Here is a 24590-nt window from a genome sequence, read left to right as displayed (position 1 = left end):
AATCATCGCATCTCGCCCATAAAATGGTATTCTTATTTGGCAGGCAAAGAAACCGATGCTCAGCTGGTAGATATCCAAGCTTGGTGTCAAACTTCACAACCTTTGCGTAACTCCTCCCTGCACTGTCTTTGAACAAATAATGTTTTACTGGTACACGCCACTCACAGCATAAAGCACATTCAGCTACTTTTATAAGTCATGGAGGAAGCAGACATCATGAAAAAGGCACTTAAGGCTCATTCTCGGTTCATATTCCAACCAGTTTTTTTCTCCAACATTTTACTGTGCAAATTGTCAAGCATACGGCAAAGTTGAAAGGGTTTTACAATAAACACCCAGATACCCACCACCTAGATTCTACCTTTAATATTTTATTGTATTTACATTATCACATCTTTCTGAATATACATTCTTCTATGCATCCATTAGTACATCTCTTATTTTTTCAAAATAAATTACATATATCAGTACTCTTTTCCCCAGTAGTTTAACATGCATATCACTACTGGAGTTCTACATTTGCTTACATTTTATACCAAATTAACAAATAAATGTATAAATCACAGTGTACCTTTATATGATCTTTGACAGATGCATATATCTGTCACCCAAACCTCAAAGAAGGCAGAGAACATTACTATTGCTCCAGAAAAGTTCCATCATTCCCCTTCCCAGTTGATCTCTGTCCCTTAATCCCCAGAGGTACCCATGAGCTGATTTTTTCTACCATAGATTAATTTCACCTGTTCTAGAATTTCATCTAAATGGAGTCATTCACTATGTACTGATTTGTGAAAGGCTTCTCTCAGTATAATATTTTTGTGACTTATCCACGTTTGGGGGTCTATCCATTTGTTACTTGTATTGCAGAGTAGAATTCCATTACATGAATAGTCCACAGCTTGTTGATCCATTCTCCTGTTGATGCACACCTGGGTTGGTTATAGTCTTGGGCTATTATGAATAAAGCTGCTATGACCATTCTTGTAGATGGCTTTTTGTGAGTATATACTTTTATTTCTCTTGGGAAAATACCTAGGAGTATTACTAGTCATAGGTTAAGTATATGTTTATTTTTATAAGAAATAGCCAGTTCTTTTTCCCAAGTAGTTTTACCATTTGACATTCCCAAGCACAAATGCACGAGAGGCCTACCTCACTTCCTAGCCAACAGATAGTGGTGCCAGTCTTGACAATTTTAGCCATTCTGTTAGGTTTGTAGGTTTTAATTTGCACTTTCCTGATGACTAATGATGTGCTGTGCACTTTTTCATGTGTTTCTGGCTTTTCGCATATCATTTTTTGCAAAGTGTCTATTTAAATCTTCTGCCATTTTCTGTTGGATTATTTATATTGTTGAGTTGTAGAAGTTTTTTATATAGCCTAGATATCAGTCTGTTGTCAGGTATGCTTGTTAATATTTCCTTCCACTCCGACTTGCATTTTCTTAACAGTGTTTTTGATGAATAGAAGTTTTCAATTTGATAAAATGTATTAATGTTTTATGATTATTGCTTCTGTGACTTGCCTAAGTAAACTCTGCCTATCCCCAAGTCATGAAGACATTTTATATTTTTCTCTAAAGGCTTTGTAGTTTTGATATTTTACGTTTAAGTCTATAATCCATCTAGAATTCATTTTTATGTATGGTGTGAGATACAGTCAAGCTTAATACTTTTCTATATGTATATCCAGTTATTCAGGCATCATTTGTTGAAAAGACTTCTTTCCTCATTGGATTGCTTTAGCACCTTTGCCAAAAATCAAATGACTGTATGGTTTTGGTTTTTTCTAGACTCTATTCTGTTGCATCGATCTGTTTGTCAATTTATATGCCAGTTATATACTTTCTTTCTTTATAGTAAGTTTCAAAGTTAAGTAGTATAAGTTCTTTAACTTTGTTCTTTCTCAAAATTGGTTTGGTATTCCATATTCTTTGCATTTCTCTATAGATTTTAGAATTAGCTTGATAATGTTTGCCCCCCAAAACCCTGCTGTGTTTATGATTAGTATTACATTGATGCTATGTATAAATTGGAGAGAATTGATATTTAATTATATTGATTCTTCCAATCCATAAACATGGTACAGTTCTCCATTTGTTGAGATCTTTAATTTCTCTCATCAATGTGTTTTCAGGAGAGGTCTTTGCATCGTTTTGTTAAATTTATTTCTTAAGTATTTTGTTTTTTTGATGTTATGGCAAGTGGAATTGATTCTAAATTCCTTTTCCAAATGTTTGCTGCTAGTTTACAAAAATATAATTGATTTATTTATTAACCTTATATCCTGTGAACTTGCTTGATTGATTTATTAATGCTAGCAGTTGCTTTGTAAGTTGCTTAGGATTTTATCATACATAAAAGGTCATGTCTTTCATGTATGTTTATAAAGGATATTGGTCTATAATTTTTTAAAAAATGCTTTCATCAGGTTTTGCATATTAGAACTATGTTGGTTTATTAAATGAGCTTAAAAATATTCCCTCCTTTATTGTTTGAACAAGTTTATAAATATAATATTGGTGTTATTTCTTTTTTAATTGTGTGAAGGTATTTCTGGAATTTCTTATGTGAAAAGATTATCTTATTAAAATATATATTAAAAATATATATAGAAAAGATTATCTTATTAAAATATATATTAAAAATATATATTTTAATATATATTAAAATTATCTTATTAAAATATATATTAAAATATACATTTTAATATATATTAAAATTAGCTATATTAAAAATATCGCTAGTTTTTTTCATAGCTATAGGAAGATTCAGTTTTTTCTGTTTTATCTTATGTCAGTTTAGGCAAGTCATATTTTTCAGAAAACATGTCCATTTCATCTAAATTTCTTGGCAAAAAGCAGATCATAATATTCTCTTATTATCCTTATAATGTCTGTAGGATTTATGGTAATAACCTCCCTTTCGTTTCTGAAAGTGATATTTCTGTTTTCTGTTTTTTAATTGATCTATCTAGATAGAGATTTATCAATTTTGTTGATCATTTTGGAGACCCAACATTGGACTTTATTAATTTTCTCTATTGTTTATCTTTTTTATTTTGTAGATTTTTGTCCTTTTATTATTTCCTGCATTCCTTCCACTCATTTTGGTTTAGTGTGCTTTTTTTCTAGCTTCTTAGGTGGAACTGCAGGTCATTATTCCCTTTTCACAGCTTCATTGTGGAATAACTGATATACATTAAACTGTACATATGTAAAGCATACCATTTGATGAGCTTTGTTATATGTATGCGCCCATGAAGCCATCGCCACAATCAGTATAATGTCTCCATCAACATATCTGAAGAGTTTCCCTGCGTCCCTTTGTATTTTTCCCTCCTGACCCTCCTTGTTCTCCTCTATCTCCAAGCAACCACTGATCACTATAGAACTGTCTTCATTTTTTTGAATTTTATGTAAATAGAATATACTCTTTTCTGTGGCTTCTTTCACTCAGCATGATTTCGAGATTTACCCATGCTCTTGCATTTATTAATAGTTGATTTTTTGAAACAGCTTTATTGAGATGTAAATGCACTATACAATTCATCCATTTAAAATGTATGATTCAGTAGATTTTAGTTCATTTCTTTTTAATTGCTCAGTAGTATTCCGTTGTATAATCACACCACAATTTGTATATTCATTTACAACATCCAAATGTTTAATGGACATTAATTTGGTTCGTCCCCATATTTGGCTATTATAAATAAAGTTGCTTTGAACATTCACGTAAAAGTCTTTGGACATATACTTTCATCTCTCGGGTAAATACTTGCCTCATTTGGTAGGTGAACATTAACTTTTTAAGAAACTCCCAAACTGTTTTCCAAAGTTTTTTTTCTCTCCCACTCATAACATAAGCGTTCGAGCTGTGCACCTCCTTGCCATCACTTGGCCTGGTCAGTTTTTTTAAGTTTTAGACACACTCATAATTATACAATGGTATTCTTTGTGATCCTAATTTTTATTTCCCCGGTGACTAATGATGTTGAACATCTTTTCATGTACTTATTTGCTATCCATGTATCTTCTTTAGTGAACTGTATATTCAGATATTTCACTTGATTCTGGATTAGGTTGTGTGTTTCTTCAATGTTGAATTTTGACAGTTCTATATATATATTCTGGAGTAAAGTCTTTTGTCATATATGTAAACATTTTTTCCCAGTTTGCGGCTTGTCTTTTCATTCTCTCAACAGTGTCTTCCAAAGTGCAGAAGTTCTATGAAGTCCAGTTTATCAGTGTGTGATGGATTATGCCATGGTTGTTGTATCTAAGAAATCTTTGGTAACCCAAGATCACAAAGACTCTCTTCCATGTTCTCTTTTCCAAGATGTATAGTTTTACCTCTTATATTTAGTCCATGATTTATTTTGAGTTAATTTTTGAATATGGAGCAAGGTATGGATTAAAGGTTTGGGGGTTTTTTTTCCCCCTTCTTTTTTCTTTTTCGCATTTGGATAGCTAGTTCCAGTTTCTAATGAGAAGAGTATTCTTTCTCCACTGAACTGGCTTTGTACCTTTGTCAAAAAACAATTGACCGTGTGTGTGTAGTTCTGTTGCTGAAATCTGTATTCTGTTCCATTGATCTATTTGTGTATAGCAATGCTGTCATAATTACTATTCCTTTGTAATAAGTCTTGAAATCAGATTCTGTAAATCCTTGAATTTTGTTCTTTTTCAAGTTGTTCTGGTTATTCTGATCCTTTTATTTCTGTGTGAATTTTAGATCACCTTACCCCTTTAAACAAAAAACATCTGTTGGAATCTTGCTTGAGATTACAATTAAACATTTGGCAAAAATTAGCATTTAACAATTTTGAATTTTGTGATCCATTAACATGGTTTAGCTCTCCATTTATTTAGGTCTCTAATTTCTCTCAGTACCGTTTTGCAGCTTTTCATGTACAGGCCTTGTTGATCCTTTATCAGATTTATCTCAAAGTATTTCATATATTTGGATGCCATTTAAGTAGTAGTATTTACTTTCATTTTCTGATTACTCATTTACTCATTACTCATTATATCCAATTATACAATTGATTTCTCTATATTGATTTTTTCCATCCTGCAACATCGCTAAACTCATTTATTATTTTAATAACTTTTTAAATATATTTCATCAGACTTTCCAAATAGACAGTAATGACATCGGCTAAAAGAGATACTTTTACTACTACTTTTCAAAACTGGATATCTTTCATTTTTCTTTCCTTAAAGCAGTGGACAGGACCTCCATTGCAGTGTTAAATAGAAGTGATAAAGCAGACATACTTGTCTCATTCCTGATTCTGGGGACGAAGCATTCATTTTTTTGACCATTAAATATGATATTAACTATAGACTTTTAAAAATATGTAATACTGATTAGGTCAAGGGACCTAATCTTAGTTTCTATTCTTAGTTTGCTGAGAGTTTTTTTTATTTGTAACCAGGAGTGGATGTTGGGTTTTGTCCAGTGCTTTTTAAAAAAATCTATTGAGGTGACCATATATTTTTTTTTTGTTATTTAGTCTGGTGATATAGTGAGTTATATTGATTTTCAAATATTAAATCAACCCCAGCTGATGTCACCTGGAACAGGCTCCTTTCTACAGCAGCAGAATGCAACATGTGTGCAGCATTTTTACCCAGGAACTCAAAGTTCAGGGTCTTTATTGGGAGCTGGTCCCATAGGCATAAGAACCAGCCACGAATATCAAAATTGCCATCTCCCAGAAGGAAAGCAGGTTTTAGTACCACAGACAGACAAGCTAAAAAGTCTTAACATCATAGGGAAGATTCCAAAAGTCAAGTTTCCAGATACCAGCCAGTAGCCAATTCTGCAAGCAGGCCTTTCTAAACAGAACAGCCTTAGTCCTCTTAACTCTTTCCTGCATAGTATGTTCTGATTTTCATTCAGTTCAAAATGCTTTCTAAGTTTCTCTTTGATTTCTTCTTTGGTTCATGGGCTATTTGGAAGTGTGTTTTATAGTTGCCAAATATTTGGGGGACTTTAAAGATGTTTTTTCTGTTTTTTTGTTTCTAATTTAACTCTGTGTGGTCAGAGAACATACTTTGTGTGATTTGAATAATTTAAATGTATTGAGACTTGTTTCATGGCCAGATTAAGCTCTGTCTTAGTACTTTAAGTTCATTTGAAAAGAATGTACATTCTTTGGTTGTTGGGTAGTGTTCTATAAATGCCAATTAGGTCAAAGAGGTTGATTGCATTCTTCACATCCTCTCTGCCTTTATTAATTTTTTTCTAGTTCTGTCAAGTCCTGAAAGAGCAGTATTAAGATCCTCAACTATGATTGTGGGCTTGTCTATTTCTCCCTTTAATTCTATCAATTTTTGTTTCATGTGTTTTGAAGCTCTGTTGTTAAGCAATATACATTTGTGATTGCTATGTCTTTCTGATGAATTGATCTTATATCATTATGAAAAGCTCCTCTTTATATCTGGTGATACTCTGTATTATAATCTATTTTATTTGATATTTACATAGTCACTCCAGCCTTCTTATGTTTATTAGTTTGCATGAGGTATCTTTTCACCCAGGTACTCTTTTCTTATCCACTTATCTTCAATCTGTATGTCCCTTTAAGGTAAATTTCTTATAGACATATATAGTTGGGTTTTGATTTTTTTTTAAATTAAGTTTATTGGGGTAACATTGGTTAATACAATATATAATTTTCAGGTGTACATTATAATTTGACATCTGTATACTCTATTGTGTGTTTACCCCCAAAGTCCAGCTTCCTTCAGCTACCATATATTTGATCCTCTTTACCCACTTCACCCCCCCCTCCCATATTTGACCCGCTTTATCCTGTCTACCTACCCCCTCCTCGCCCACCCTCTACCCTCTGGTAACTACTAGTCCATTGTCCATGTCCCTGAGTCTCCATTTCTCCTGTTCATTTGTTGCTTTTAGGTTTATATCTCACATATAAGTGATGCTCTATGATTTTCAACTTTTTCTGTCTGGCTTATTTTGCTTAGCATGATTACCTTGAGGTCCATCTATGTTGTCACAAATGGCAGTGTTTCATCTCTTCTTACAGCTGAGTAATATTCCATTGTATATGTGTACCACAGCTTCTTTAGCCAATCATCTATTGTAGGACACTTCAGTTGCTTCCATGTCCTGGCTACCGTGAATAATGCTGCTATGAACATCAGTGTGCAAATACCTTTTCAGATATGGGTTTTCAAATCTTTAATGGGTAAATTCCCATTAGAGGGATTACTGGATCATATGGTAGATCAATTCTTAGTTTTTTGAGGAGCCTCCATACTGTTTTCCATAGCAGCTGTACCAATTTGCAGTCTACCAGCAGTGTATGAGGGTTCCTTTTTCTCTGCAACATTTGTTATTACTTGTCCTGTTGATCATAGCCATTCTAACAGGTGTGAGATGGTACCTCATTGTGGTTTTGATTTGCATTCCCCTAATAGCTAGCGATGTTGAGCATCTTTTCAAATATTTGTTGGCCATTTGTGTGTCCTCTAGGGAGAAGTGTCTGTTCAGGTCCTCTGCCCATTTTTGACTGGATTATTTGTTTTTTTGTTGTTGTTATTGAGTTGTATGAGTTCTTTGTATGTTTTGGATATTAGGCCCTTATCAGAGGCATTGCTTGCAAATATTTTTTCCAATTCAGATGGTTGTCTCTTACTTTGTTGATTGTTTCTTTTGCTGAGCAGAAGCTTTTTAGTTCGATGTAGTCCCATTGATTTATTTTAGCTTTTACTTCCCTTGCCTTTGAGATCAAAATCATAAAATCCTCTTTAAGTCCAAGGTCCTTGAATTTCATTCCTATGTTTTCTTCTATGCATTTTATTGTTTCAGGTCTTATGTTCAGGTCCTTAATCCCTTTTGAGTTAATTTTGGTGTGTGGTGATAGACAGCGGTCTAGTTTCATTCTTTTGCAGGTGGCTTTCCAGTTTTCCTAGCATCACTTATTAAAGAGTCTTTCTTTTCTCCACTGTATGTTTTTGGCTTTTTTGTCGAAAATTATTTGCCCATATAAATATGGGTTTACTTCTGGACTCTCGATTCTGTTCCACTGGTCCATGTGTCTGTTTTGGTGCCAATACCATGCCGTTTTGATTACTGTCGCTTTGTAGTATATTTTGAAGTCATGCAGAGTGATGCCTGCAGCCTTGTTCTTTTTTCTCAGGATGGCTTTGGCAGTTTGGGGTCTTTTGTGCTTCCATGCAAATCTGATTACTTTTTTGTTCTATTTCTTTAAAAAATGCCGATGTGATTTTGATGGGGATTGCATTAAATGTGTATAATGCTTTAGGTAATATGGTCATTTTAACTATGTTGATTCTTCCAATTAAAGAACATGGAATATCTTTCCATTTCTTTGTAACTTCTTCGATTTCTTTTAATAGGGTTTTGTAGTTTTCATTATATAGGTCCTTCACATTTTTCATTAAATTTATTGGGTTTTGATTTTTTAAATCAGTTCCAACATCACTGTGTCTTAATTGGAATGTTAACGTCCACATCCAAAAGCCCTGTTCATGCTTTTCCATCTCTCTCACGAAGCCTCATTCTTCATACTGGCCTGATTCGTCTCCCCTGAAGCCAGGGAATTTGAGGCGGGCAGGGTGGGCATATTGTTCATGACTCTATTTCCTAGACTTCAGTCACTCCTGAACCTTGATTGTTTCTATATTCAGGCATGACATGACCTATTCATATTTAATATTTTTTCTTTAGAAGCAGTCACTTTCAAAACTTTATATCACCACAGTAATCACTACTATAAAGTGGAATACCACAATCACTAGCCATAATAGAAGATAACAGTTAATATAGATATAATAGGAAAAAAAACTCATAATGTTATTAAATTCTAGACAGCCACTGCTATTGGCTGAATGCTCCGAGAATGAGCCCCTTCTCCTTGGAAAGAGGTAGGTATTAAAGACATAACAGCACCAACCTGAGGCTTTCTCCTTAATAAAATACTCAGAAAGCTTGGAAAGACATTGAAGCACAAATGACTTGAATGAATAATTCAAGGTTATTTAGTGTGAAGTTTTGGAATGTCCTAAGCTCACCTTTGAACCCTTCAGCATCCCACCCTTTGAGAAATGCTCTTTTTGGCACTTCTGAACCAACTTCCTGAGAGTCTTGTTCTCCCTTACATCCGTATGCCCAGAATATTGCCTGGCACATAGTATACTCTTAACTAACACTTACTGAATGCTTAAATTCACAGTGACAGTGACTTGGTTTTTGTCTCTTATTAGTAAATTCCTTGAGAGCAGGGACTAGTTCCTAACCATCTTTGTCTCACAGGCCCAATAAGTATTTCTTGGATTGAATCAGAAGATGGGCTATCATTTAGAGAAGCCCCTTTTCTCTTGAGGGTGATAGTTCAAAAAAATGTAAACAAAGAATCTAATGAACAGCATTTTCAGAACCCCAGGACACATAGTGATAAAGCCGTTTCACTCTTCTGTTGTCTCATTATTACTGATTTTTCCTTTGTGCTGTCCTGTCTCTGCATGAGCTTTCAGAGGGTCTGATTTATTAAGGGAAGGTCCTGCTGATTGCTTCTGTCTTGTGCTAATTGCAGCGCAGATGAAGCCCTGGTGTCATTAAGTAGTTTAATGACTCTCTGTTGAGTGCCAATGTAACAAGAGTGGGAAAAATGTTAGATGTTTACAATCCCCTCATTCTCTTGACAAAATTGAGCAGGCATATGAGTTTACACATAAAAATGTTTAGCAAAAGTGCCATCCGTCATTGACAAGTCTTTAAGAACAAGAAACTTTAAGCAAACTGAAATTTCTTTTTGAAGCTATTTATATGTGTTTCTCCTTGTCACAGAGCGCAAGGGGACACAGGCTAGAGGAATGACAACATAAAAGTGAGAAACACAAATATGTTGCTTATGTGTAAAGCACTCAAGAGAGCACACCCCATGTGCTCAGCGTGTATGCTCTAAAGGAAGATTTCTCTAAACTAAAATCAATCCTGAAATAGCAAGCAGTATAAACATTACCGAATCCAAATTCTCGGAAATGAAGGATATGTCTATGAAAGAAAAAGCAAAGAGAACCAGCGTAATAATCTGGGTACCGCTACAGGCTAGGCCAGTGGTTCTCAAAGAATGGCCACTGGATCAGCAGCCTCAGGCTTCCCAGGGAACGTGTTAGAAAACACAAACTCCCCGGCCATGACCCAGACCTACTGAAACAACTTGTGGGGGCAGAACCCAGCAGTGTGGTTTTATAAGTCTTCCAGGTGGTTTCAATATAAAGACAGTCTGAGAGCTACCAGGCTAGGCATGTTGCACTCATTTGATTCTCTTGGATCCTAAAAAGTAGACAGTGTTTGCCATTTACTTATAAGGAAACAGATTTGGTGAAGCCCATGAGTTCCCCAAGTTCATACAACCAGAAATGAAGATATCAAAAGATCTGTTGGCAAGCTTATGATTTTTCCACTTGAATGAGTATTTCTCAAACTGTCATATGTAATCAAATCACCTGAAGATTAAATGTTAACATGTGGATTCTGATTCAGCAAGTCTGGAGTGAGCCTGAGAGTTGGTAGTTTTAATTAGCAGGTGCTGCCAGTGCTGCCAGTGCACAGAGCACCAGAGAGGCGTCACCTAGTACAGTGTGGTCCCCAGGTGTGACGCCTTGGCCTCACCCGAGAACTTGTGAGAGAGCCAAATTCTAGGCCCTGCCCAGACCTAGCAAATCAGAAACTCTGGGAGTGGGGCCCAGCAACCTGTTTTAACAAACCCTTCAGGTGATTCTGATTCATGCTGAAGTTTGAGAACCACTCTAATATTTGCATACTAGAAAACTCAACATTTTGAGTATGAAGCAAAGTGGTGCTTACACTGTAGGTATTTGAAAGCCATTAAGAGACACTGGACAAGGGAAAAAAGATAAATCATTTAAGCCTGAATGACAGCTTGCATTAAGTGTTTTTCCATGAGATAAGGATACAAAAATGATTATCACTAGACTACATAATGAGAATACTTCTGTGTAAAAGGCTCTCGCAAATGCATGTTGAATGTACGGCCAGTGGGCACTAGCACTGAGGTGAGAGACATTTTGACCAAGGGATGCCAGTAATACCTGAACATGCTAGATCTGGCATCGCACAGGAGAAGAATGCTAAAATATTTCCAAGAAAATAACAGTGGAGGAGATATATCCACACTTGTCTGGCATACGGTAAAGAATGTGGGAGAAAAAAAGCTTAGAATTCTTTTGAATCTTGCGTGACCTTAAAAATTCATATGCATTTTCATTTATATCAAACCAATGCATGTTGCTTTGATATAAGTAACATTTTAAATTACCATCAAGATAAAAGGGGAGAGACGATGTTGTATTGAGTCTTTTAGGCTCGTGAAATTTACTGAAGTGAAGAGATCTGACACCAAAGATCAACGTCGGCATCCGTGCAATTTTGCCTCTGGCTGGTTGCTAACCTAGACTCAGAATACATGAGAACAGCAGCAACAGCTTGTCCATGGCGTTTGGGGCTACGTAAAGGTAATCGCTGAGGACAGGGATCCAGAATGTTGCATGAAGTGTTTTGTTCCCACTGTTTGCTGTTTGTTTGCCGTTTGTGGGAGAATTTTGAGAAGTGTATCTCCAAGTGGTTTCTGAAAATAGAGCAATAGAAAAGATCTTTGATGTATGCATCAGATACTTTTGCCATCTGAGGAAATATTCATCAAAGAATATTCAGTAAAGAAAGATGATCAAAGAAATTCTGCACTGTACCACACACGCTATCATTTTCATTACATGTAAATGAAGGGAGGGTCTCAAATGACTCAGTTCCCAGCATTCAGTCTCTACTTCATCCCTGAAGTCATCACATACATGAAAGCATTCAGTTTTGTCATGAAGTTGATCAGGCATGTTCAATCTTTAAAAAAAAAAAAAAATGCTTGATAAATCAACTGTAAACTACACTGAGTAGTTAAGAGAATAGTGCTTTTCTTCATCTTAAACAGATTTTTACCCCTTTTCATAATATTGGTAGAGGGAAAGGGAGACACAAAAGCAACCGAAGTTTGAAAACTTTGATCAGAATCTTCTTCCATCAAAGCCAGTGCTCTTCTGTATAATCAAGAAATATTTCAAAGTTAATTCTCATTTCATTACAAATGTGTATGTATAGATACGAACAATCTTTTTTTTTTTCTTTTTTTCTTTTTGAATAATATGGTCTGTTGAATACAATGAGAAACATAGCAAAGAATTTCCAAGAGGTGCAGGGAACTGGTTCAGGGATGAGGATGCATTCAGGTTTTTGATGCCACTGGTTTTTGCCATCACACCAACTCTTTTGCCAGTTGTAGATTTGGTACTATCAAAGCACACAGATGTATTTTTTAGTCAATACTGTATTTGTTGTTTTTTGTTTTGTTTTGTTTTTAAAGAACATGTTTCATGGAAATTTTCTTTATAGGTATGTTACCATGAAACACTTTGCAAATTCATGTCTTCAGAGACATGAGTATTAAGTATATTGGTCAACAGAGACCAATATGACGGCCAAATCATTAACAACAATGTATTCACCACAAGCTACAAGGTGAAGAGGCTGATTAATCTCTGTCTCTTAGGAACTAATATTTATTGAGCTTCTTTGTACCAGGGACTGTGTTAGCACTCAGTGTACAAAGGTAATCAAATGAGACACAACTCCTGCTTAAATAGAACTTAGTTTGGAAGGACAACAGACAGTCAAACAGTACAAAGTTTTGAACTATAAGAAATACAAAAAGTGAAAAGTCTATTGAGAATATGTGACAGAAGGACTTGACCTCATGAGGGACTGGGATAGGCAGGAAATATCTTGGAAGATGTCCCTGTGGATATCACCTTTCAGCTAAGATATGGAGGACAAATAGGCATAGGAAAGAGAATGGATTGGTAAGCTTCCTGGGCAGAGGAGTCACATGTGCAAAGGCCCTGAGGTAGTAAAAAGCATTGGAAAATTAGATAGAAAGGAGGCCAGTATGGCCTCCTAAGAGCCCAGGACAGCAGTACTGCTCGAGAGCCGGCAGGGGCCAGGTCACACTGCAGAGCCTCATGGTCTGTCACATGAGACTTGACCCTAGGAACAATAGGATGTATGCATTTTAAGCATGAGAATCACAGGATTAAATGTACAGTTTTGCAAGATTTCACTGGTTGAAGAATTTAGAATGGATTGGAGTATTGCCAAGTTCAGATGAGCTGGCGGTAGCCTGCAATCTGACAATGGAGAAAAGTAGTGAAACCAGAGGTATTTAGAAGGAACATCTTACAGGATATGATAATGGACTTAGACATGGGGGTGAGAGGAAAGAAAGCTTCAAGGATGACCCCCTGGCTCACATACTGGGATATCTGGTGCTTTTAATTGTGACTGATGCCTTTTATGATGTTGTCATTCAATAATGACAAAAGCAGACTCAAACATTTCTACCAAATGCTATTCACATTCATAAGGTGATTCTGAAATGAATGTTAAAGAAAGTATCTAATATTTGCTTGCTTGCTTATTATTGTACTGATCTTGGCCATGACTCATTTTAATTGCTAAAGTCTCATGATTTTTCCTTTTTTTAAAAAAGTGATTTAAAACATATATTAAGAGGGATGTGTTCATTATAGTTACTTTTTGGAGTGTTTCTGCCATACGAGAGATCAGGATTTAGGTTTATTTGTAACTCTATAAATCATAAAGTCAGTAAAATTATTAAAATCAACATATTAAAGTTACCTAGGTAAAATCTTCTAAGTTTGCTACTGCTATCTATAGTGCCCTAGTTATGATCTGAAGTGGCGCATCATCTTCATGCCCAGGCTCATGGTCCAGAGATCCAGGGACCGTGACATGTCTGTCATTCACCTCGCTGAGTTCAGGCTGTTCTCAATTTCCTCCATTTTGTGTGTTTTCACAGATTTTCAAATTATATTTCAAACTTCTAATTTTTAGCCATCGATCCATATTCTGTTGAACATATAATTTTCCCAACATTTTTACATGAAATTTTTCAAACATATAGAAGAGTTAGAAGAATTATAATATGCATGTACCTACCACCTAGGTTCTATAATTAATATTTTGCCTTATCCCTGGATTTAGCCATCAGTCCATCTGATTCTTTGAAAGATTTCAAACTAAGTTGTAAACATCAGGACATTTTACTCTTTGGTGCTTTAGCATGCGTAGTATTAAGAGCTTAGTATTTGTTTCGGGGTTCTTTTTTTAGGTAAAAGTTACATACAGTGAAATGCACAAATCTTAAGTATAGCGTTCCTTGAGTTTTGACAAATGCACATATCTCTGCAACCCAGACCCCAACAAGACACTAAACCGTACCACGCCAAAAGTTCCCTTGTGTCCCTTCCCTGTTCCTCTTGCCTCCACTCCCACCCCCAGAGGTGATGCAGTTCTGAATTATATGACCATAGATTAGTTTTTCCTGTTCAAGTTTTGCTTTATACAGTGTCCGCTCTTTCAGGTTTGGCTTCTTTCACTCGTCATGTTTTGAGATGCATCCTTGTTGTATGTATCAGTAATTTTTTTCCTTTTTCCTTTTCATCCCTGAGTAGTATTCCATTGCATCATTCTTCCACAGTTTATTTCTCTTGCTGATGGACTTCTGGGCTATTTCCAGTTTTTGACTCCTTTGAACATTCTTAGACAAGTCTTTTTGTGAATATATATTTGTTTATCTTGGGTAAAGACTCAGGAGTGGAACTGAATACTGAGGAGCTGAGTCATAGGGTGGGTCTATGTTTAAGTAAAGGCCTGTCTATAAGAAACTGACAGGCCTTTTTTCATAGCAGTTGCACAATTTTGGACTCCCTCTAGCTACTGCACATCCTTGATGAAATTTCTTTTTTGTTTTAGATATTCTGGTGAATGTATAGAGAAAATATAATGTTTAAAGGATTGTTCTCGAGGAAGAAAACAGATGACACCGAAACATCACACACACATAATTTGTAGTGATTTTTAGAGCCAAACTTGATCAGGTGTTTGTAAACAAAGCGTGTAGCACAAGGACAGCAACATCTGTGGGAACCTATAGTATTTTAAGTAATTAAAGATTCAAGGTTATGAATTTCCTTTCCAAAAACAAACTGTAGGCTTCCAAGGACTTGCTTTGTGCTCTGGCAAGGGTGGCACAGGACAAGGCTGGTAGCATTCACTTCACAGAAACTTCGTGCTACAGCCTGCGATTCCCTCTGGGGCACACAGCATCAAAATTCCCAGTCATTATGTGGCCATATTCTATACTTTAAGCTTTCTTTCACAAAAGGAAAAACAACAGAAGCACTATACTCCAGAGAAGCTGGCTGACATGGAGACATTGAATTATGATTTTTCTTTGCTTTAGCATGCATATAACAAAACCTATCAATAGCAGAGATTTATACCTTCCCCAAAATTTGAAAGAAAGATATATTTCAAACAAATGCCCTGCACTGACCCAGGGGCTATTGTCCTCAGACCCCAGTTTAACAAGCTTGAGCCCAGGACTTTCCTTCTGAGGCCTCACTGTAGAGAGCAATGTGACAAAGAGGAAATAGTTTTAGAGCTAGAGGAAGCTTGGTATGAAATCAGGCTCTGCCATGTACTATCTGCGAGGCTCAGGCAAGTTCCTTAACTTTGTGAAACCTCAGTTTCCCCATCTGTCAGAGGAATGATGATCCTTCCTCCCTTGCAAGGACGTTGTGATGACCAGGTTACAAATGTGAAGCTGCTAGCATGTGGCGAACATCTGAACGATGGCTGCTGTTGTCATGAGAAGCTGGTCCCTCTCTTTTCCTGCCCTACAGTCCTCAAGGCCATGGACTTCCCCGAAGCTGCCCACCAGAAGACACCACACTACAGAACCACTCATTCCTGTTTATTTCCTCAGTGAGCTTGACTGAGAATTATGAGGAAGTAATTTTAGTGGAATCATTCACACCAAGTTATAAATGACTGATGGGTTTAGACTTCCAAGAAGAAAATTCTAAAATAAGTTTTTCCTTCTAGCGGGTCATTAGCTGTAAACGGGGTATTTAGAAGAGGCACGTAGGCAACCTGAGTCAGGAAGCTTTGATAAAAACAGCCCTGCTGGGGTGTGACAGGTGAAAGGTCCTCAGGTGCCGCTCTTGCCACAGAGGATCATGAAGTGAGTCATGATATAGGTCCTGGAAAGCAGATGCTGAGATAGCCCATAGCTCTTCGGCTGGTGAAGCAAGTGAAAGGTGGTCGGTTGGTCAGTCAAGGAGTATTTCTAGTCTCTGTGCTGTCTGTAGGAGAGGGCCCACCAGAGGCAGATGAGCCGATGGGGGATGATGGGCTTGGGGTGGGAGTGGCGCGTTCAGCTCAGAATGTGCCAAATGCAGCACCATGTGGAGAAATACCAGAGCCGCCTCAGCAGGGGGGCCCAGCACCTCTCCTCTCCCCGACTCCCTGTTCGCTCTACTCCCCCTCTGGGACCAGGGCACATTTTCAGCTCAAGGGGCAGGGCTGGGCTGTGCATCTGCTGGACTTTGAGCTTCATCTGGTTTTATTTGGACAGAACGCAAAGCCCGCGCTGACCTTCCAGGAGCTCCACAGTTCAGTCGCTGGCCTGTGGGGGCCAATAAACTACAAGAGAGGGTTTATTGTGTGTAGTCTGGGGAGGCTGTGAGACTTTGTTCCTAATGGAGAGATGTATTGTGTTATGATTCAGAGAGAAAAGCCAAGTGTTTAAAGATTACTTGCTTTTGAACGAAAGCTGATTGAGATAGTTTGCAAGGCAAGAGTTGTATTCATTTGGTGTAGTATCAGAAATTCACACTGCGCTCAGCTTTGTAGCAAATGGACTTTATAAAGGAAAAACAAAAGCAGTTATTTACAGGAGAAATGAAAAGGTTCCATAGTTATGGGGTAAATAAGTCACAGCCCTTAATCACATTAAGACCAAGATCTCACATAGGTTGGCCATGTAATTGTTTTTGTAATTATGTGGAATAAACTGTGCAGAGTAGTTCATAGAAAACACCTATTTTAACACTTCTGTTTCAGATGATTATTTTTCAATGGTTCAGTCAAGCTGGAGCATTTTACCTGCATGCGATATATATAAATGGGACTTCTGGCTCTTACAGTTGATGATGTTGCTAAATCATCCTAATCGTCCTCCATAGACAGCCCTACATACTCACCTGGCATGTTTCTCAAGTTAACTTATTCACTGAGTGGCTACAAATGCTTGATGAGCTGAGCAACTAGAAGTAGGTGGATTTAGCAAGAAAGCGGCATGATGATAAGTGTGATAGAGCTAGCTGAGCCCCCAAAAATGTGTCAGTCAATCACAAACACAGGAAATTTAGAACCCCAAAGAAAGCATATTTATTATTTCTAGTGTTAATTACTTCATCCATCATTCGACATATTTATTGAGCACTGCACAAAATCATCAGCACACATACACGAAAACTGATAATGAGAAGGAACTAGGTGCTAAGCTGCATCTAAAATTCAGATTTCATTGTGAAGAAACATTTTGTAAATTGACCCTGTCCATAATAAAGCATCTGAAGAGCTTTTTAGAAAGGTTTTTAGAAATCTTAGGCTTAAATTCAGATTACTTTTATTTACAGAAAAAAATTATAACATGTATGAAATACAAACAGGTTGTATATTAGCCTTATATAATCATAAATTTTGTTGTAGCTTTTTGTCTCTCTGCATTTCTGTAGACTGTCAAAATGAGAACAGCGGACTGAAGATTTAGCTGTCCTGCTTAGAGAGTGCGTCCTCTGAGTATCGTAGGATCATCCTGCTCTCGGGCTCAGCCATTGTATTAGTGTCTGAACGTAACAGCGTTTATAGTGTTATCACTTGGTGTACATCTTTCAGCTGTTTATGTTATCTGTGCAACTTCTTGCTTTCTCGAAGTTTTCAGAGATTTTTTTAATGAAATTATTTGGCTGGAAATGTCACTCATACCATATTTTGAATCTATTTCTCTTGTTTCTACCAAACTTTTGAACAACTTTAGATTCACAAGGTTCATCGTGATTCAGGAGACAATTCTCAGACAGGTGAGAATACTTCAATTTCACTCTTCTACATTCAGACGGCATTCGTGGGTTCAAGTCTATAAATGACTCTTAAGAAGTCTAGATTGACAGTCACCACCCCAGAACTTGGATCGCTAAACTCTAAGTGCTGATAGCAGAAGGATGGAAAGCCAGAATAAAAGCAGAATCCCTTGAAAAGTTTTGAATATGCATTCATGGCAACCTTTTCTACCTAATACCTCCCTATTCCTGGTTTTCTTTTGCTGGCTAGAGACCATGTAGAGCAAACAAACCTAAATTAGAGAGTGGCCCAAAAGTTCAGGGGAGGCACATTGTTGTTGTACCATAGTTGAGCTTCCCTTTCTTAGCAGCAGTCAGTCGGTCACTGAGGATGGGCCCTGGCCTGGGAGTCAGGAGCACTGAGTCACCATTTCAGCTTCCCACTCCCCGCCTCCTACTTTGGGCAAGACTCTGACTCTCTGACCCTTGGTTTCCCCAGCCCTAAAATGAGAGAGCTAGACCTGATGATTTCTACATTTGAAAGGTCTGGAATTCTCTGGTCATTAGAGGGAAAATATCAGTCTGCTACCAGAGATTTAAAATTCTCGTTCCTACACACACAGCACATCCTCTGCCCTGTGGTGGCTTCCCAGCCACTAATGCATAAAGTCAGACCCTGGGCTACTATTTAGTCCCTCTCCTTGATTCCAGGATGGACCACATGTTAGCCTACTCAGATTTCACTGGATCTTTCTGATCTTCGGTTTCTTTATTTGTAAAATGAATTAACATTGTCCACGTCATTGTTATGCAGATTAAAGGAGAAAATGTACATACTATCTAGCAGTACCTGGTATTTAACTGTTTAGTATCCTCCTCCCCAACCCCCTCCCTTCTCTCTCTCACAGATGTTTTAATTTATTTCTTCTAACTCTTTAAGCAAGAGTATTAACTTTAAGGGCTTCTGGGTGCCAAATACTGTTACAAGCATTTTCATATTCTTTACAGTGCCTGGCATTGTTTTGCACTTAGTAGACACTCAAATACTCACAGAACATTGATAAGTTAAAACCATCCCATCTTAGAAAACACGGTTCTGCCATTTTTAGCTCTTTTACCTTGAGCTACCTACATAAACTCTCCAACTTTAAATTTCCTCATTGGTAAAATGAGGTTTATAATATGTAGCTTTCAGAATTGTTTTAATGATGATATAACTACTATAAAGTAAACATTAAAAACACAGTGTCTGGTGCATAGTAGGTGCTCAGTAAGTGGCAGCTATTTTTTTAAACTGGTGCTACTGTATCCCTTTTTGCCATTGAGTACAGCTATCTAAAACTCCTTTATCCTTTTCTCTGGTTTTTAAATTCATTCTACAAGCATTTGTTGAGAGAATGAATAACAAATTCTTTGATTTAAATGGCCTTTATTGAAGAAGAATTTTTCCAAACTTTTAATCATTGTTATTGCTATAGTTTCTCTTAATTTTGGCTGAGATAATTTCCAGAAGAATAAGCATTATTCGTCTTGAATAATTTCTAATGAATGATTTAGGATTCAACCAGTCAACCTGGGCTCACAGCTGTGAAACTAACCTACCACTTTAGTTTTATTTAGAAACTACATTTTGAGGAATTCTTCTGTTCTTTAATCTTGAATTTAATCTTAAATCTTTAATAAGTTAGATTTAATTTATTATCTGGTAAACTAATGCTAGGAACATATATGATTATTAAGTCCATGAATAGGCTAAAACTGAATGTTTTGCGAGTGAACACTATTAGTTTCTGAGGATTTGAAAAATGCCATATTATCCTAACAATATAATTTAAAGTACCACTCACTATGTATACTTGTCTTTATAATGAAATATTTAAACTCCTATCTAAGACCAGGAAAATTATTAAGGCAGTCTGGAAGACAAAATTAGGCAAAGGGATAGATCATGGCTATGGTGTTCAGATTAACTTTTTAAAAATTCTGCCTTTCACTTAATGCTGTATAAATATAATTCAGGTTTAGTTACTGATTTAACCCATTTTTTAATTGAATCAGATTTTTTAGGACACTCGATGGTTTGAAAGGTGATCTAGATAAGTATCTAAGACATATTATGAAAACAGCAAGCAGTAGAACAATATTATAATGTGATTCCATGTGTGCCTAAGAAGGTACATATACAAATGAGCAGATAGTAATAATAGCCAACATGAACTACATTACTTACTATGTAGCAGGCACTGTTCTGAGTGCTATTCATGGATTAACTCGTTTATATGTCGCAACAGCCTATGAATGAGATGCTGTAACTATACCCACTTTACACGTGTGGATACCGAGACACAGGGAAGTAACATTCTCAAGATTACATAGCTACTAGATGGCTTAGCGGAGATGTGAATTTTGGCACTTTGGCTCTGGAGTTGGTCCTCTTAACTATTACACTCCCTATACCTTTCTTGGTGTCACTAGACAGTTCTTAAACAAGCATTGTTGCATCTTTTTTTCTTTCTTGAAACATGATCATTTCTTTGTGTCTAAGAAATGCATTCTCCCTGCTGGAACCTGCATATCCGCCTTCTGTCTTAGCATAGTAAAGAGCAATTCTCTGTTATGGTTATGTTTCTCTCCTTGCTCATGCGTTACTTACACAAGAAGCAATGCCTTGAAATGCATGTTTCTGAAGACAGCTCTGCTGCCTTGACGATTTTATTTCTTGGTCCTCACTGGTGGCATGCACTGTTTGCTTAGATCTTGCACTGTCAAAGCACATTTTGAGTGTTAAATTCAAAGTCTGCAAAGATTTATGTAGAATTTTTAAGTGATTTCTCCCTCAGAAAATGGGGACAAAAGTCGAGTTTAATTGTTGGAAATTGTTCGATTATAAAATTGCCTTCTCTTCCTTCCTGGGATTGGCAGTATGCATCATTTGATGAAATCACATCCTCAGGAGAACCTAGACCATCTGAGGTCTGACTTCCCAGAGAGGCCTAAAATTGGTCCAGATTAGTTTCTCAAGTATATTCAACTCTGTGGATTTCACTAGTATTTTATTTCCTCAGATATCCCCTTAAGAGCCTTCCTCATCCAGTTAAATGTATTGTCCTTTGGGCCAAAATGAGCGCCCCACCCCCCAGATTTCCCAAGTTTATTTTCAAAAAGATATGTTATTAATGGAACTAAATAACCCTTGAATAATATTAAGCCCCATTGCTGTGATGTAATGTACCACAAGAAAGGGCATCATTTTATAACTAATATGACTGAAAATTCTATGTGTGGTGATGATTTGAAGAGAAAGTGCTTTACTATATCTTAAAAAATATTTTATAGTGCTTATAAAGTAAACTTATCTTCTTTGGAGGATGAGGGGGAAAATGTGCCCACATTTCACCTGTGAATTCTCCATTACTCATCTGAAACCCTTAGAGTCTCATTCATTCAGATACAAGAACAGGAGGAAAGAGTCCATTGATGTGAAATCGATATCATCTCGAGGCAGTGATGGTAAGAAGTTTTTCAGATTTCCTTGACCTTTTAAAGTATAGAAAATGACAAAGGAATATATTCAAGAATTTGTCAGCATATAACCAAAACCCCAAAGAGTAGGGTTTCAACTAAACTGGCTTTTCCCCACAGGCTGCAAACTTTTTAGGCTTTTTTATTCTTTTTTTTTTTTTTTAATGTTTATAGTCTTTGTCTTCTCTTTGAAATGACTCAGTGCTTGTTCATTGGTGGCCTAAAGTGTTTGGGCCGTAAGCACCAGAACAGTTCAGAGTTCCAATAGCTAGGTCACTCTTGGGTGCTAGTGGCAGAGAGGGGACCAGAGTCTTCGCTTCCCAACTCCAATACAAACCCAGCTTTCAGTGTACTTGTTATACATCCTTATTTTCCCTTAATAAAATGTTATGGATACACTATGAGACAGAGTTTAGCAAAACATTTTTTAGTTCAGTTAGGCCTAAGCAATTGGATTTGGAAAGTCAAAGATTGTTCTGAAATTTCATTCTTATGTGCCTGGGATAATAAAAGTAATATTTACAGAACTAGGAAAGTCTCCATGTATGGCTAGATGGGGGGTTGAGGAGAGAATGATGAATTTTATTTTAGTGGAGATGCCAGGGAAGCTAAAATGCAAGATGGTACTCAGAGCTAGAGATGTGAACTTGGGAGTCCTGGAGGTGACGGATGAAGCTACGTGCAGAAGGGTGTGGTGTGTGTGTGTGTGAGAGAGAGAAAGAGAGAGAGAGAGAGAGAGAGAGAGAGGGAGGGAGGAAGAGAGGGAGGGGGGGGGGGGGGGAGGGGGGGGGGGGGGGGGGGGGGGGGGGGGGGGGGGGGGGGGGGGGGGGGGAGGGAGGAAGAGAGGGAGGGAGAGAGAGAAGGAAGGAAGGAGGGAGAGAGGGAAAGAAGGAGGGACGGAGGGAAGGAAGGAGGGAGGGAGGGAGGGGGAGAGTGAGGAGAGGAGAGGGACAGAGAGACAAAAGGACAGAGACTAAGTCCAAGGCTTGAAAGTTCACCCTCAGCAGGAGAAATAGGGCGAATGGAGAGGAAAGAAGGGCTGAGGGTGAACTCTGTGAATTTAGTGTCTCATGAACCAAGAACAGGAGGGTAGCGAAAGAAAGAAGATGGCTAGCAGTGATAAATGCTGCAGAGATCAGTGAGCTTAAGGGCTGAGAACAGATTAATGGATTTCACTCATTCAGTTAGTTTTTATCTAGGGGTATGAGGAAGGGAGGGTTACTGACTCTGATAGAAAGGAGAAAAGTAGGGTGGTTACTTAAGGGAACAGGAAGGGCAAGTGAAGGATTTTTAAGTCCTTCAGTTCACAGTGAGAAACCTGAGTATGAAGGACTAGCAGGAACCAAAGACTCTAGGGATAAGATGGATAATTCCTGGAGGAAGACGGATAAATCACAGGGCATGCAAGTGATTGGGACCAAGAATGTAAAAAAGATGGACTGAAATTTTTTCAAATGGATCGAGGGTGTAGATATGTTCGAGGTGGAGAGGATAATGGATGAGGGAATTTCAAGTAGATGAGTTTTCAGAGTAGAGTTTGAAATGGGATCATCATCTCTCCAGAACACGGGAGAAGTGAAGGTTGAAGAGTAAAGAAGAGATCTGTAATGCGGCTGCTCTGGCAGCAGAAAGATGGCTGAGCAGCAGGCCTGCTCTGTTGATAATGGCTAGATTAAGTGCCCCCGTCTGTAACATGCGGATTCCATCCCTCCTGCCTGACTCACAGGAAGTGGTAGGAAGATCTGACGAGAATATCTTTTAAAGTAAAGCTTCTCCCTTTTGAGTTTTGAACCACATGTAAGCATTACCTATTCAAAAAAAAAAAAAAAAACAACTTTATTTTAAAATGAAAGTTTCTACAGATTAGAGCTAGAACCACTGTGAGTTCTGGGTGTTGGAGGTAGGCTCAGGGAGGTGGAGTGCCTGGCCCTCACTCACTCTGCGTGTGGGCTCATTCTCCTGCACCCCCTCATCCTGGGCCATGCCACTCCTCCCACACCGCATAGCTATCCAGTTACATGACCAGCGGCTGAGAACTGACAGCGATGGAACTGCCCATGTTGGGCTTTAGCGACTTATAGGAAAGTGAGTCCTGGGGAATCATTGAGCTGGTGGGATGGGGCCTCAGAACTCCATCCACCTTCTCTGAAATTCCCCTTATGGACCTGGGGCTTGTACAGCCTTCCTGCTACCAAAGATCCAGGCCAGAGCACCCTTTCCAGACTCTGGCAAGTAGTAGCTGAGGATTAAGAGATGGGTAAATTGACTGCTTTGTGGGGGGACAGTAGTCCTTTGAGAACCAGGACCCCAGTCCATGGAGGACTCCTTTGCTGCACTTGGACAAGCTGAGCCCCCAGAACCAGATACAGCTTTCTTGGCTTCTTTGCAGCACCGAGCCTACAGAATCGTCGCTATCCATCCATGGCAAGGATCCACTCCATGACCATCGAGGCTCCCATCACAAAGGTGAGTGGCAGCTCCACTCTACCGTCAGGGTCACCTAGGCCTGAGCTATGTTTCGGAGATAAAATGATGAATGACATACCACTGATATCAGAGCTTAGTAGAAGAAACAGATATAAAACAAACACATAAATAAATATGTAGTTATAAATTAAAGGAAAACAACAGGGTTCTATGAGAGGAAATTAGGGCTCTATTTTGGTTGGGTGAGGGGGTGATCAGGGAGGGTCTCTCTGTAGAGGAAGTAATGTTTGAAGTAAGACCTGAAGCATGCAAAAATATTGGAAATGAGGGGGAGAAGAGGATCTGGGTCAAAAAGACACAGAAAGGGATGAAGCTCTGAGGTGGGAAAAGGGGAATTGGAGCATTTGAGGACGTGAAAGAAAGTCAGGGTGGCTGGAGCTTGGAGAGCAGAAGGAAGAGGGTGGTGATGTGACTTTGCAGGGCTCAGTTCATTCTGGCCGATTGTGCTATAATAAGGCATTTATATTTTAGTTTATGTGTAAGGGAAACCAGTGAAGAGTTTAAAGCGGAAGAGTTACGCGAT

At 37.8% G+C, this 24590-nt stretch overlaps 1 protein-coding gene across 1 annotated transcript in view; it reads left to right on the top strand.

Moving 5' to 3' along the window:
* Positions 1-24590, top strand: part of PDE8B (phosphodiesterase 8B) — a 204832-nt gene that overhangs the window by 160913 nt on the left and 19329 nt on the right. The window contains exons 10-12 of the mRNA XM_023520409.1: positions 18037-18079; positions 21491-21568; positions 23970-24046. Coding sequence (XP_023376177.1) covers positions 18037-18079; positions 21491-21568; positions 23970-24046 — 198 coding nt within the window. The remainder of the gene's footprint in view (positions 1-18036; positions 18080-21490; positions 21569-23969; positions 24047-24590) is intronic.

This window comes from Pteropus vampyrus, unplaced genomic scaffold (genome assembly GCF_000151845.1).
Source record: "Pteropus vampyrus isolate Shadow unplaced genomic scaffold, Pvam_2.0 Scaffold262, whole genome shotgun sequence".
In the NCBI taxonomy this organism is placed as follows: domain Eukaryota; kingdom Metazoa; phylum Chordata; class Mammalia; order Chiroptera; family Pteropodidae; genus Pteropus; species Pteropus vampyrus.
The sequence above is the reverse complement of the archived record's forward strand: the minus strand, read 5'-3'. Positions and strand labels throughout refer to the sequence as shown.